At 57.9% G+C, this 15,059-nt stretch overlaps 2 protein-coding genes across 2 annotated transcripts; both read left to right on the top strand.

Annotated features, from left to right (window-relative positions):
• Positions 1-5: 5 nt before the first annotated feature.
• Positions 6-1,600, top strand: PYM1 (PYM homolog 1, exon junction complex associated factor; the record flags this gene model as incomplete). The annotated part of the gene is made up of 2 exons (XM_054295089.1): positions 6-288; positions 1,353-1,600. Coding segments are annotated over 2 exons (531 nt in total), but the record flags the coding sequence as incomplete, so codon positions are not given.
• A 3,868-nt stretch (positions 1,601-5,468) lies between these two features.
• Positions 5,469-14,690, top strand: DNAJC14 (DnaJ heat shock protein family (Hsp40) member C14). Its single transcript, XM_054295088.1, has 6 exons — positions 5,469-6,689; positions 6,770-6,876; positions 8,512-8,631; positions 11,653-11,813; positions 13,591-13,693; positions 14,444-14,690. The coding sequence occupies exons 1-6, from the start codon at positions 5,469-5,471 to the stop codon at positions 14,661-14,663; spliced, it is 1,932 nt and encodes a 643-aa protein (XP_054151063.1). The 3' UTR covers positions 14,664-14,690.
• Positions 14,691-15,059: the final 369 nt, after the last annotated feature.

Below are 15,059 nucleotides of genomic sequence, written 5' to 3'. Positions count from 1 at the left end.
TCTCCAGCTACGAGAACAAATACGTGAAATTCTTCCGGAGCAAACCCGAGCTGCCGCCGGGTCTGAACCCCGAGGCCGCCGCCCCCTCCCCGCCGGGCCGAGGGACCCCCGGGCGGCCCGATGGGGGGGGCTGCGACCCCTCCCCAACTTTGTCCAAGAGCGCCCGGAGGAACCTGAAACGCAAAGAGAAAAGGAAACAGCAGCAGGAAAAAGATCGGGAAAACCACGGGGGGGACGGACTGAGCCAGGAGCTGGAAAAAATCAGCCTGGGAGGAGGAGGAGGAGGAGGAGGAGGAGACAACGGAGGAGGAGGCGGGACAGCGGGAGGGGAGAAAAACGTGGAAAACCCCGGGAATTCCGGCAAGAATTCGGGGAAAAATTCCGGCAAGAATTCAGTGAAAAATCCGGCAGAATCGGGGAAGAATTCGAGCAAGAATTCAGAAGATTCTGGAAGAATTCCAGCAAAAATTCAGCAGATTTCGGGAAGAATTCAGCAAATTCCGGGATTAAATCGGGGAATAATTCCGGGAATAATTTGGGGAATAACGTTGGGAATTTGGGGAGTAATTTAGGGTGTAACACCAGGAATTCCGGGGGTAATTTGGGAGGTAATTTAGGGGGTAACACTGGGAATTTGGGGGGTAATTTAGGGGGTAACACTGGGAATTTGGGGAGTAATTTAGGGGGTAATTTGAGGAGTAATTCTGGGAATAACCTCGGCAATTCCGGGGGTAACTCTAGAAATAATTTGGGGAAAAATCCCGGAAATAATCCCGGGAATAATAATAATTTGGGGGCTAATAATTCAGGAAATAATAACTCGGGGAATAAAAATTCGGGGATGAACTTGGGGAAAAATTCCGGCAATACACCCGGGAATAATTCCGGAAATAATAACTTGGGGATGAATTTGGGGAATAATTCTGGGAATAACCAGACGAATTCAGGGGGCAATTATGGGAATACCCCGAGCAGTAAGCAGATGAATTCGGGGGGCAATTCTGGGACCCCCTCGGGCAGCACCCAGCTGAATTCGGGGGGCAGTTTGGGCAGTAAGCAGATGAATTCGGGGGGCAGTTTGGGCAGTACCCAGCTGAATTCGGGGGGCAGTTTAGGCACCCCCTTGGGCAGTACCCAGCTGAATTCGGGGGGCAGTTTGGGCAGCACCCAGCTGAATTCGGGGGGCAGTTTGGGCAGTAAGCAGATGAATTCGGGGGGCAGTTTGGGCAGCACCCAGCTGAATTCGGGGGGCAGTTTGGGCAGCACCCAGCTGAATTCGGGGGGCAGTTTGGGCAGTACCCAGCTGAATTCGGGGGGCAGTTTAGGCACCCCCTTGGGCAGTACCCAGCTGAATTCGGGGGGCATTTTAGGGACCCCCTCGGGCAGCACCCCCGTGCCCAGCCCCGGGGTCACCCCCGGCCCCTCGGAGCGCGGCCGGCGCATCAAGAGCCTGCGGAAGAAGCTGCGCCAGGTGCAGGAGCTGCAGCAGCGCCTGGAGCGGGGGGCGCTGCCCGAGCCCAGCCGGGAGCAGCTGGACAAGCTGGGCCGGAGGGCGGCGCTGGAGGAGGAACTCAGGGCGCTGGAGCGGGACTCGGAGTGATGCGGGGTTTGGTGGGGGATTTTTTTAAAGGTTTTTTTTAAGTTATTTTTGGTTTTTTTTTCTTGGTTTGTTTTGGTTTTATTTTAGTTTTTTGTTTTGGTTTTATTTGGTTTTTCATTTTGTTTTATTTTGGGTTTATTTTGGTTTTTTTATTTTATTTTGGTTTTATTTTCGTTTTTTATCTGGTTTTATTTTGGTTTTATTTTGGTTTTTTATCTCATTTTGGTTTTATTTTAGTGTTTTATTTTATTTTGGTTTTATTTTAGCTTTTTATTTTATTTTATTTTGGTTTATTTTTGTTTTATTTTGTATTTTATCTTTGTTTTATTTTTTATTTCATTTTTGTTTCGTTTTATTTTATTTTTTGTTTATTTTTTATTTTATTTTTGGTTTCTTTTTTATTTTATTTTTGGTTTATTTATTTTTAAATTTTTTTTAATTTTTATTTTATTTTTATTTATTTCTATTTTATTTTGTTTTATTTTTTTATTTCATTTTTGTTTCATTTTTATTTCATTTTTGTTTCATTTTTATTTTTGTTTCATTTTTTTTAATTTTATTTTTGGACTCTTTATTTTACTTTACTTTATTTCATTTTATTTCATTTGTTTTGGTTTTATTAAATTTCGTTTACTTTATTTAATTTTGTTTTGGTTTCATTTCATTTTATTTTACTTTGTTTTACTTTATTTGTTTTAATTTTTATTTGATTTTATTTTTGTTTTATTTTGGTTTATTTCATTTTACTTTATTTACTTTATTTCATTTTATTTCATTTTATTTTACTTTATTTTGTTTTACTTTGATTTTATTTTGTTTTAGTTTATTTGTTTTACTTCATTTTATTTTGCTTTTTTTTTATTTTATTTTGTTCAATTTTGTTTTGTTTTGTTTATTTTTTTCCTTTATTATTTTATTTTCTTTTATTTTATGTTTTTTTCTGTTATTTTCTTTTAAATTTTCTTTTTTTTCATTTTAATTTTTCTTGGTTTAATTTTCTTGATTTGATTTGATTGATTTTTTGATTCCTTTATTTTAATTTTCTCTCTTTTTTTTTTTGCTTATTTTATTTTAATGTAATTTTTGTTTATTTTGTTTTATTTTTATTTTTATTTTGGTTTTTGTTTATTTTAATTATTTTATTTTCTTTTCCTTTTATTTTTATTATTTTATTTGATTATTTTATTTTCTTTTCGTTTTATTTTTATTATTTTTATTTTATTTTATTTTTATTTTTATTACTTTATTTACTGATTTATTTTTGTTTATTTTATTTTTTGTTTCTTTTTTTTGTTTCTTTTGATTTTATTTTGTTTTTTTCTTTTCGATTTTTTATTTTAATTTTTTTCTCCGTTTCATTTAATTTTTCCCCTAATTTTATTCCATTTTTTTTGTTCTCTCCGCGTCCTTCATCCCTCTCCTCTCCCTCTTTTTAACGGGATTTAAAATTGGGGTGAAAATCCACAAAAACGGGGCCGTGCCCCCTCCCCCCGCGCCCCTCCCCCCTCTCTGTGTCGCCGCCCCCTCCCCAAATTTTCTCTTTTTTGTCTTTTTTTGCTTCCGTTTTTCAGAGCGCTGGAGGAATAAAAAAAAAATCAGTGACTGAATGGGGGTCGGGGTGTTTGGGGGGTCCTGGGGAGGATTTGGGGGGTCCTGGGGGGATTTTGGGGGGTCCCAGAGGGGTTTGGGGGGGTTAGAGGGGGGACTTGGGGGTCCTGGGGGGGATTTTGGGGGGTCCTGGGGAGGATTTGGGGGGGTCCCAGGGGGGTTTGGGGGGTCCTGGGGGGATTTGGGGGATCCTTGGGGGTCCTGGGGGGGTTTGGACGGGGTCCCAGAGGGGGATTTTGGGGGTCCTGGGGGGATTTTGGGGGGTCCCAGAGGGGTTTGGGCGGGTTAGAGGGGGGACTTGGGGGTCCTGGGGGGGATTTTGGGGGGTCCTGGGGAGGATTTGGGGGGGTCCCAGGGGGGTTTGGGGGGTCCTGGGGGGATTTGGGGGATCCTTGGGGGTCCTGGGGGGGTTTGGACGGGGTCCCAGAGGGGTTTGGGGGGTCCTGGGGAGGATTTGGGGGGTCCCAGAGGGGTTTGAGGGGGGACTTGGGGGTCCTGGGGAGGATTTTGGGGGTCCTGGGGAGGATTTTGGGAGTCCCAGAGGGGTTTGGGGGGGTTAGAGGGGGGACTTGGGGGTCCTGGGGGGGATTTTGGGGGGATTTGGGGGATCCTGGAGGGATTTTGGGGGTCCCAGAGGAGTTTGGGGAGTCCTGAGGGGGATTTGGGGGATCCTTGGGGGGTCCTGTGGGGATTTTGGGGGGTCCCAGAGGGGTTTAGGGGGTCCTGGGGGGGATTTGGGGGGATCCCAGAGGGGTTTGGGGGATCCTTGGGAGGTCCTGAGGGGATTTTGGGGGGATTTGGGGGGTCCCAGAGGGGTTTGTGGGGGGTTTGAGGGGGGACTTGGGCTTCCTGGGGGGGATCCTTGGGGGGTTCTGGGGGATTTTGGGGGGTCCCAGAGGGGTTTGGGGGGTCCTGGGGGGGGATTTGGGGGATCCTTTGGGGTCCTGGGGAGGATTTGGGGGGGTTTGGGGAGTCCTGAGGGGGTCCTGGGGGAATTTGGGGGGTCCTGGGGGGGATTTTGGGGGGATTTGGGGGGTCCTGGGGGGATTTTGGGGGTCCCAGAGGGGTTTGGGGGGTCCTGGGGGGATTTGGGGGATCCTTGGGGGGTCCTGGGGGAATTTGGGGGGTCCTGGGGGGGATTTGGGGGTCCTGAGGGGATTGGATTGAAGAGGGTACAGGAGAGAGCCCAGACTGGGGGAACTGGGAGGGGGAACTGGGCAGAACTGGGAGCACTGGGTCCCACCGCGGTGATGGGACGGCGGCGTTGCCCCTTTAAAGGGCGTGCTTCTAACCATTTAAGGGGCGTGGCTATGCAGATTTAGAGGGTGGTGCCAATACTTTAAGGGGCGTGGTCGCACCATTTAAGGACAGGCTCATGCCGGTTAGGGGGCGTGGCCATTTCCTACTAAGGAGTGCGCCTCGAGCCGCTCGCGCGTGCTGCCCCACCCCGGAAGTGGGCGTGGCCAGCGCGGCGGCGGGCGGAAAGCGGAAGTGCGGCCGTGAGGGGACCCGGGGGGGGCGGCGGCACGACCCCCCCCCCCCCCCCCCCCGCCGGTACCGGCGTGGTGAGTCCAGAACCCCCCGGAACCACCTCCGAATCCCCCCGGTACCGGGGCTCCGAGCGTCCGGGGGGTCCCGGGGCCGGTTCGAGGCTCCCGGTTCCCTCCAGGAGGTCCCCGGGGCCGGATTTCGAGGTTCCCGGGGCCGTCGCGGGGGTTGATCAGGGGGATCCCCGGGTCCCGGGGGCCGTTCTGAGGGTCCCGGGGCTCGGTCGGGGGGGTCCCGGGACTCGGTTTGGAGGTCCCGGTGCGGCTCAGGGGGTCCCGGGGCTGTTCTGGGTGTCCCGGGGCTCGGTTGGGGCGTCCCGAGTCCATTTTGGGGGGTCCCGGTGGCGTTCTGGGGGTCCCGGTGCGGCTCAGAGGGTCCCGGGGCTCGGTTCGGGGGGTTCCCGGTGAGGCTCAGGGGGTCTCGCGTCCATTCAGGGGGTCCCGGGCCCGTTCTGGGTGTCCCGGGGCTCGGTTCCGGGGTCCCGGTGCCGTTCTAGGGGGTCCCGGTGCCGTTCTGGAGGGTCCTGGATCCATTCGGGAGGGTCCCAGGGCTCGGTTCGGGGGTCCCGGGTCTATTCTGGAGGGTCCCGGTGCCGTTCTGGGGGTCCCGGTGCTCGGCTCGGGGGTCCCGGTGCCGCTCCCTGGGTGCTGACCCCGCTGTCCCCTCTCTGTCCCCGGTGTCCCAGGGATGGCCGTGACCTAAGCCCGCAGCGATGGAGCGGCCCCGGTACCGGGAGGCGGCGCCCGGGGGCAGCGGGCCGGGGGGGGGCTCCAGCGCCGCCTGGAACGGGAGCTGCGGCCGCGCCCCCGGTGCCACCATCGGTACCGGCACCGGCACCGGCACGGCGGGGGGCGAGGACGACGAGAGCGGCGAGCGCGACATTGCTGTCCCCGGGCCCGGGAGTGTCCCCAATCCTGGGAGTGTCTCTGAGGGTGTCCCCAACACCGAGACTGTCTCCAGCCCTGAGGGTGTCCCCAGCCCCAGGAATGTCCCCGGGACCCCCAGGAGTGTCCCCAACCCTGAGGGTGTCCCCAACCCCGGAAGTGTCTCCGGTTCCTGGAGTGTCCCCAACTCTGGGAGTGTCCCCAACCCTGAGGGTGTTGCCAGCCCTGGTGGCGTCTCCGGTCCCGGGAGTGTCCCCAGCTCCGGGGATGTCCCCAACCCTGGGCTCCCCAGGAGGGTCCCCAACTCCCCGAGTGTCCCCAACACAAGGAGTGTCCCCAGTCCTGAGGGTGTCCCCAAATCCAGGAGTGTTCTCAGCCCCAGCAGTGTCTCCAACTCCGGGAGTGTCCCCAACCCTGAGGGTGTCCCCAACTCTGGGACTATCCCCGGTCCTGAGGGTGTCCCCAACCCCAGGACTGTCCCCACCCCCGGCAATGTCCCCAGCCCCGGGGGTCGCTGCAGCTGCCGGTGCCCCCCGGCCTCTCCCCCGAGCCCCTCCCGGGACCTCCCGTGCGGCCTCGGCTGCCGCCACCGCCGACCCCCGGCGCCCCCCGGCGCCCCCCGGCCACACCGCCACCACTGCGACAACCCCGGTGCCGCCACCGCCAGGGGACACCGCCACCACCACGAGGACCCCGGTGCCACCACGGCGGGGGGACACCGCGGGTCCCTGCGGGCGGCCCGGGCGGGGGTCGCGCTCTGCCTGCGCCTCCTCGGCGCCCTCCTTGCGCTGCTCTTCCTCCTCCTCCTCCTCCTCCGCTCCTTCCTCCGCGCCGCCTCCGCGGGGCTCCGCCGCTCCCGGGAGCTGCTGGCCGAGCGGTTCCGGCCCCGGGCGAGCCGCCGGGGTGGTGACAGCGACGAGGAGGTGACACGTTTGGTGACGATGGCCGAGGTGGCCGAGGAGGAGCTGGATCCGTTCCGGGTGCTCGGCGTGGAGCCCACGGCCACGGACGCGGAGCTGCGGAGGGCGTACCGGAGGCTGGCGGTGCTGGTGGGTGTTGGGGACATCCCCGAGGGGTTGGGGACGCTTTGGGGACGTTTTGGGGGACATCGAGGGTCGTGTCTTGGCAGGTGCACCCCGATAAAAGCCGCGACCCCCGGGCGGAGGCGGCGTTCAAGGTGCTGCGGGCGGGCTGGGAGAGGGTGAGCAGCCCCGAGAGGCGGCGCGAGTACCAGGCGTGAGTTTGGGGTGAAAATACCGAATTTTGGGGCATGAATCCTCAATTCTGGGATGTCAATCACAAATTTTGGGGTGGGAATCCCGGGTTTTGGGGTGGAAATACCGAATTTTGGGGCGTAAATGTCATATTTTGGGGTGTAAATCCCGGTTTTGTGGTGGGCTGGGAGAGGGTGAGCAGCCCCGAGAGGCAGCGCGAGTACCAGGCGTGAGTTTGGGGTGAAAATACCGAATTTTGGGGCATGAATCCTCAATTTTGGGATGTAAATCACAAATTTTGGGGTGGGAATCCCGGGTTTTGGAGTGTAAATCTCATATTTTGGGGTGTAAATCCCAGTTTTGTGGTGGGCTGGGAGAGGGTGAGCAGCCCCGAGAGGCAGCGCGAGTACCAGGCGTGAGTTTGGGGTGAAATCCCGGGTTTTGGGGTGTAAATCACAAATTTTGGTGTGGGAATCCCGGGTTTTGGGGTGGAAATACCGAATTTTGGGGCGTAAATCCCATATTTTTGGGTGTAAATCCCAGGTTTTGGGGTGGGCTGGGAGAGGGTGAGCAGCCCCGAGAGGCGGCGCGAGTACCAGGCGTGAGTTTGGGGTGAAATCCCGGGTTTTGGGGTGTAAATCACAAATTTTGGGGTGGGAATCCTGGGTTTTGGGGTGTAAATCCCATATTTTTGGGTGTAAATCCCGGTTTTGGGGTGGGCTGGGAGCAGGTGAGCAGCCCCGAGAGGCGGCGCGAGTACCAGGCGTGAGTTCGGGGTGAAAATACCGAATTTTGGGGCATGAATCCCCAATTTTGGGATGTCAATCACAAATTTTGGGATGGGAATTCCGTGTTTTGGGGCGGGAATCCTGTGTTTTGGGGTGTAAATCCCATATTTTTGGGTGTAAATCCCAGTTTTGGGGTGGGCTGGGAGCAGGTGAGCAGCCCCGAGAGGCGGCGCGAGTACCAGGCGTGAATTTGGGGCGTGAACCCTGAATTTTGGGGCAGGAACCCCTGATTTTGGGGTGTAAATCTCATATTTTGGGGCGAGGATCCCGGATTTTGGAGTGGGAATCCTGGGCGGGGATTGTGGTTTCGGGGCAACGGGACCTCCGGTTTTGGGTTCAGAATCCCAGGTTTTGGGGGTGAATCTCAGGTTTTGGGGTGCCAATCCTGTATTTGGGGTGCCAATCCCATATTTTGGGTTCCAATCCCATATTTTGGGTATTAATTCCCATGTTTTGGGTGCAGGAAGCAGCTGGCGCAGGGGGAGCTGGCGCGGGCGCTGGGCGCGTTCCTGGTGCTGTCATTCTCATTTTTAGGGCTGTATATCCCATTTTTGGGGTTCCAATCCCATATTTTGGGTTCCAATCCCATTTTTTGGGGTGCCAATCCCATGTTTTGGGTTCCAATCCCATATTTTGGGTTCTAATTCCCCGTTTTTGTGTCCCAGGAAGCAGCTGGCGCAGGGGGAGCTGGCGCGGGCGCTGGGCGCGTTCCTGGTGCTGTCATTCTCATTTTTAGGGCTGTATATCCCATTTTTGGGGTGCCAATCCCAAGTATTTGGGTTCCAATTCCATATTTTGGGGTTCCAATCCCATTTCCAGGGGTTCCAATCCCATATTTTGAGTTCTAATTCCCCGTTTTTGTGTCCCAGGAAGCAGCTGGCGCAGGGGGAGCTGGCGCGGGCGCTGGGCGCATTCCTGGGCCGGCTGCAGGAGGAGCTCAGGGACGCCATGGACGCCATGGGCTGCACCCGCTGCGGGGGGCGCCACAGGTGGGGACAACGGGGACACTGTGGGGACACCTGGGACACTGCAGGGACAATGGGGACACTGTGGGGACACCTGGGACACTGTGGGGACACCTGTGACACTGCAGGGACAATGGGGACACTGCAGGGACAGTGGGGACACTGCGGGGACAGTGGGGACTGCAGGGACAATGGGGACACTGTGGGACACCTGTGACACTGCAGGGACAATGGGGACTGCAGGGACAATGGGGACACTGTGGGACACCTGTGACACTGCAGGGACAATGGGGACACTGCAGGGACAGTGGGGACACTGCGGGGACAGTGGGGACTGCAGGGGCAATGGGGACACTGTGGGACACCTGTGACACTGCAGGGACAATGGGGACTGCAGGGACAATGGGGACACTGTGGGACACCTGTGACACTGCAGGGACAATGGGGACTGCAGGGACAATGGGGACACTGTGGGGACACCTGTGACACTGCAGGGACAATGGGGACACTGCAGGACACTGTGGGACAGTTGGGACGCCATGGGCTGCACCTGCTGTGGGGGGCGCCACAGGTGGGGGCGCCGGGGGGACAATGGGGACACTGTGGGACACCTACGACACTGCAGGGACAGTGGGGACACTGTGGGGACAGTGTGGGGACACTGTGACACTGCAGGGACAATGGGGACACTGTGGGGACAGTGGGGACACTGCGGGGACAGTGGGGACTGCAGGGGCAATGGGACTAATAGGGACGCCATGGGCTGCACCCGCTGCGGGGGGCGCCACAGGTGGGGACACCGTGGGGACACTGTGGGACACCTGTGACACTGCAGGGACAATGGGGACAGTGCTGGGACAATGGGGACTGCAGGGACAACGGGGACACTGTGGGACACCTGTGACACTGCAGGGACAATGGGGACACCGCAGGGACACCTGTGACACTGCAGGGACAACGGGGACACTGTGGGACACCTGTGACACTGCAGGGACAATGGGGACACCGCAGGGACACCTGTGACACTGCAGGGACAATGGGGACACTGTGGGACACCTGTGACACTGCAGGGACAATGGGGACAGTGCTGGGACAATGGGGACTGCAGGGACAACGGGGACACTGTGGGACACCTGTGACATTGCAGGGACAATGGGGACACCGCAGGGACACCTGTGACACTGCAGGGACAATGGGGACACTGTGGGACACCTGTGACACTGCAGGGACAATGGGGACAGTGCTGGGACAATGGGGACTGCAGGGACAACGGGGACACTGTGGGACACCTGTGACACTGCAGGGACAATGGGGACACCGCAGGGACACCTGTGACACTGCAGGGACAACGGGGACACTGTGGGACACCTGTGACACTGCAGGGACAATGGGGACACCGCAGGGACACCTGTGACACTGCAGGGACAATGGGGACACTGTGGGACACCTGTGACACTGCAGGGACAATGGGGACACCGCAGGGACACCTGTGACACTGCAGGGACAACGGGGACACTGTGGGACACCTGTGACACTGCAGGGACAATGGGGACACCGCAGGGACACCTGTGACACTGCAGGGACAATGGGGACACTGTGGGACACCTGTGACACTGCAGGGACAATGGGGACAGTGCTGGGACAATGGGGACTGCAGGGACAACGGGGACACTGTGGGACACCTGTGACACTGCAGGGACAATGGGGACACCGCAGGGACACCTGTGACACTGCAGGGACAATGGGGACACTGTGGGACACCTGTGACACTGCAGGGACAATGGGGACAGTGCTGGGACAATGGGGACTGCAGGGACAACGGGGACACTGTGGGACACCTGTGACACTGCAGGGACAATGGGGACACTGCAGGGACACCTGTGACACTGCAGGGACAATGGGGACAGTGCTGGGACAATGGGGACTGCAGGGACAATGGGGACACTGTGGGACACCTGTGACATTGCAGGGACAATGGGGACACCTGGGACAGTGAGGATAGTGGTGGCACTGTGGGGACAATGGGGACAGTGAGGACATTGGGGACAGCAGGGACACTGGGGATAGTGGGGACACTGTGGGGACAGTGGGGACAGCACTGGGGGGGACATTGTGTGACATGTCCTGGAGGGTTGGGGTGACTCTGCGTCCTGGGGGTCTCACTGTGTCAATGGAGATGTCACGGTGTCCCCAATGTCCCTGGGGGTGTCACAGTGTCCCTGTGGGTGTCACAGTGTCCCCAATGTCCCTGGGGGTGTCCCAGGGTCCCCAGTGTCCCTGTGGGTGTCACAGTGTCCCCAATGTCCCTGGGGGTGTCCCAGGGTCCCCAGTGTTCCTGTGGGTGTCACAGTGTCCCCAATGTCCCTGGGGGTGTCCCCGTGTCCCTGTGGGTGTCACAGTGTCCCCAATGTCTCTGGGTGTGTCACAGTGTCCCTGTGGGTGTCCCAGTGTCCCCAATGTCCCTGTGGGTGTCACAGTGTCCCTGTGGGTGTCACAGTGTCCCCAATGTCCCTGTGGGTGTCCCAGGGTCCCCAATGTCCCTGTGGGTGTCACAGTGTCCCTGTGGGTGTCCCAGTGTCCCCAATGTCTCTGTGGGTGTCCCAGTGTCCCCAATGTCCCTGGGTGTGTCACAGTGTCCCTGTGGGTGTCACAGTGTCCCCAGTGTCCCTGTGGGTGTCCCAGTGTCCCCAATGTCCCTGGGGGTGTCCCAGTGTCCCTGTGGGTGTCACAGTGTCCCCAATGTCTCTGGGTGTGTCCCAGTGTCCCTGTGGGTGTCACAGTGTCCCCAATGTCCCTGGGGGTGTCCCAGTGTCCCTGTGGGTGTCACAGTGTCCCCAATGTCCCTGGGGGTGTCACAGTGTCCCTGTGGGTGTCACAGTGTCCCCAATGTCCCTGTGGGTGTCACAGTGTCCCCAATGTCCCTGGGTGTGTCACAGTGTCCCTGTGGGTGTCCCAGTGTCCCCAATGTCCCTGGCGGTGTCCCAGTGTCCCTGGGGGTGTCCCAGTGTCCCTGTGGGTGTCACAGTGTCCCCACTGTCCCCGCAGGCGGTTCCAGCTGGACAGGGACCCGCGCGGTGCCCGCTGGTGTGGCCCGTGCGGGGGGTGGCACGCGGCCGACGAGGGTGACCTGTGGGCAGAGTCCAGCCTGATGGGCCTCAAGGTCACCTACCTGGCCCGCATGGACGGCCACATCTACGACGTCACCGGTGAGGGGACACCTGGTGGGGGGACACCTGGGGGGTGACACAGAGCACGGGGACACCTGGTGGGGCACGGCCATGGAGACAGGGGTGACACACACAGAATGGGGGGTGACAGATCCCTGGGGTCACCATCCTGGGGACCTCTCTGGTGTCACCATGACCAAGGGGACGCCATGACCAGGTCACTCTGGGGGACACCATGACCATCCTGGGGACCTCTCTGGTGTCACCATGACCAAGGGGACGCCATGACCAGGTCACTCTGGGGGACGCCATGACCATCCTTGGGGACCTCTCTGGTGTCACCATGACCAAGGGGACGCCATGACCGGGTCACTCTGGGGGACACCATGACCATCCTGGGGACCTCTCTGGTGTCACCATGACCAAGGGGACGCCATGACCGGGTCACTCTGGGGGACGCCATGACCAAGGGGTCTCTGGGGACATCGTGACCGGGGTGGTCTCTCTGGTGTCACCATCCTGGGGGTCTCTGTGGTGTCACCATGACCAAGGGGACACCGTGAACGGGTCACTCCTGGGTGGTCACCATGACCATCCCAGGGTCTTTGGTGTCACCATGACCAAGGTGACACCATGAGCATCCCCAGGAGTCTCTGGGGACACCATGACTGGGTGTCCCTGATGTCACCATGACTATCCCTGGGGGTCTCTCGTGTCACCATGACCAAGGGGTCTCTGGGGACACCACAACCAGGGTGGTCTCTCTGGTGTCACCATGACCAAGGGGACACCATGTCCCGGTCACTCTGGGGGACACCATGACCATCCTTGGGGACCTCTCTGGTGTCACCATCCTGGGGGTCTCTCTTATGTCACCATGACCAAGGGGACACCATGACCAGGTGTCTTTGGTGTCACCATGACCAGGGATCTCTCTGGTGTCACCATGGCCAAGGGGACACCATGACCATCCCAAGGGTGTCCCTGGTGTCACCATCTTGGAGACCTCTCTAGTGTCACCATCCCTGGGATGTCCTTGGTGCCACCATGACCTGAGGGACACCATGCCCAGGTGACTCTGGTGTCACCATCTCAGGGATCTCCCTGATGTCACCATGACCTGAGGGACACCATGCCCAGGTGACTCTGGTGTCACCATCTCAGGGATCTCCCTGATGTCACCATAACCAGAGGGACACCATGCCCATTTGACTCTGGTGTCGCCATCTCAGGGATCTCCCTGATGTCACCATGACCTGAGGGACACCATGCCCAGGTGACTCTGGTGTCACCATCTCAGGGATCTCCCTGATGTCACCATAACCAGAGGGACACCATGCCCATTTGACTCTGGTGTCGCCATCTCAGGGATCTCCCTGATGTCACCATGACCTGAGGGACACCATGCCCAGGTGACTCTGGTGTCACCATCTCAGGGATCTCCCTGATGTCACCATGACCAGAGGGACACCATGACCATCCCTGGGGTGTCCCTGGTGCCACCATGACCAAGGGGACACCATGACCAGGTGTCTTTGGTGTCACAATGCCCAGGGATCTCCCTGATGTCACCATGACCAGAGGGACACCATGACCATCCCTGGGGTGTCCCTGGTGTCACCATCCTGGAGACCTCTCGTGTCACCATCCCTGGGATGTCCTTGGTGCCACCATGACCAGAGGGACACCATGCCCAGGTGACTCTGGTGTCACCATCTCAGGGATCTCCCTGGTGCCACCCTGACCCAGGGGACACCATGACCATCCCTGGGGTCTCTCTGGTGCCACCCTGACCGTGTCCCCTGCGTGTCCCCAGAGTGGGCGGGCTGCCAGCGCGTGGCCATCTCCCCGGACAGCCACCGTGTCCCCTACCACCTGTCCTTCGGCGCCAGGACAGCCACGCCGGCCGGACGCCAGCGGTCAGTGCTGGGGGGGTGTCCTGGGGGTGTCCTGGGGTGTCCCCACGTGTGTCCCTGAGGGTGTCCAGGTGTGTCTGGGGGTGTTTAGGGGTGTCCAGGGGATGTCTAGGGGTCTCCAGGAATGTCCAGGGGGTGTCCAGGGGGGTCCCCAAGGGTGTCCAGGTGTATCCAGGGTGTGCCCAGGTGTGCCCAGGTACATCTAGGTGTGCCCAGGGGGTGTCTAGGGAATGCCCAAGTGTGCCCAGGTACATCCAGGCAGTGCCCAGGCAGTGCCCAGGTACATCCAGGTGTGCCCAGGCAGTGCCCAGGTACATCCAGGTGTGCCCAGGTGTATCCAGGCAGTGCCCAGGTACATCCAGGCGGTGCCCAGGTACATCCAGGTGTGCCCAGGTGTATCCAGGCAGTGCCCAGGTACATCTAGGTGTGCCCAGGCAGTGCCCAGGTACATCCAGGTGTGCCCAGGTGTATCCAGGCAGTGCCCAGGTACATCCAGGCGGTGCCCAGGTACATCCAGGTGTGCCCAGGTACATCCAGGCAGTGCCCAGGTGTATCCAGGTGTGCCCAGGTACATCCAGCTGTGCCCAGGTGTATCCAGGCAGTGCCCAGGTACATCCAGGCGTGCCCAGGTACATCCAGCTGTGCCCAGGTGTATCCAGGCAGTGCCCAGGTACATCCAGGTGTGCCCAGGTACATCCAGGTGTGCCCAGGTCCATCCAGCCGTACCCCAACCCCTTTTCTCTCTCCCCCCAGGGCCCCCCCCAAGGGCAGCCCCCCGACCCCCGCTGACCTCCAGGATTTCCTGGCCCGCGTTTTCCAGGGAAATCCGGGCCCAGAGCCCGGGGGGGCTTTCCCCGCCCCCCCCGGGGCCGCGGGACCCCCCCAGGGACCCCTCCAAAACCAAGGGGGCCCCCCCAGGGGGGACACGAAGCACAAGAGGAGGAAGAAGGGGAGGCGGCCGCTGCCGCGATGAGGAGACCCCCACCCCAAAACAAAAAAAAAAAGGGCTTGAAATAAAAAAATCTATTTTTTTTCTTTTTTTTTCGGGTTTTTTAAAGAAAATCGAGTGGTGTTTTTTGTGTTAAAAATAAAAAAGGGCGGTGGAAAGAGGGGGGGATTTGGGGGTCCCCAAAGCGCCGGGAGCTCCCGGTTGAGCCACTTCCGTTCCGCGCCGGAAAAAGAATGACGTCACTGACGGCGCCGCAGTGGGCGCCGCTATGTTGGAGGTTCCTGTGAGGCCTCAGAGTGCGGCGCCATCTTGAGTGTGGGCGGGGCCCTGCTGGGGGCGCTTCAGGCGCCGTTAACGGGGTGATGGCGGGTCCGGAGCGGCCGGGACGGAGCCGTGGGGTGGGGGCGTGGCCGGTTAGTG

Source organism: Melozone crissalis, unplaced genomic scaffold, assembly GCF_028551555.1.
Source record: "Melozone crissalis strain CALT ecotype California unplaced genomic scaffold, PUWL_Pcris_2 ptg000495l_1, whole genome shotgun sequence".
NCBI classification, from domain to species: domain Eukaryota; kingdom Metazoa; phylum Chordata; class Aves; order Passeriformes; family Passerellidae; genus Melozone; species Melozone crissalis.
This window is presented reverse-complemented; position numbering and strand designations above follow the sequence as displayed.

What these genes read in the sequence shown, in the direction of transcription:
- DNAJC14 (XM_054295088.1), top strand. Translation starts at nt 5,469, where the DNA reads ATGGAGCGGCCCCGGTACCGGGAGGCGGCGCCCGGGGGCAGCGGGCCG. An exon ending in ACCGGAGGCTGGCGGTGCTG is followed by an intron (nt 6,690 to 6,769) that starts GTGGGTGTTGGG and finishes GTGTCTTGGCAG; the next exon opens with GTGCACCCCGATAAAAGCCG. An exon ending in CCACATCTACGACGTCACCG is followed by an intron (nt 11,814 to 13,590) that starts GTGAGGGGACAC and finishes GCGTGTCCCCAG; the next exon opens with AGTGGGCGGGCTGCCAGCGC.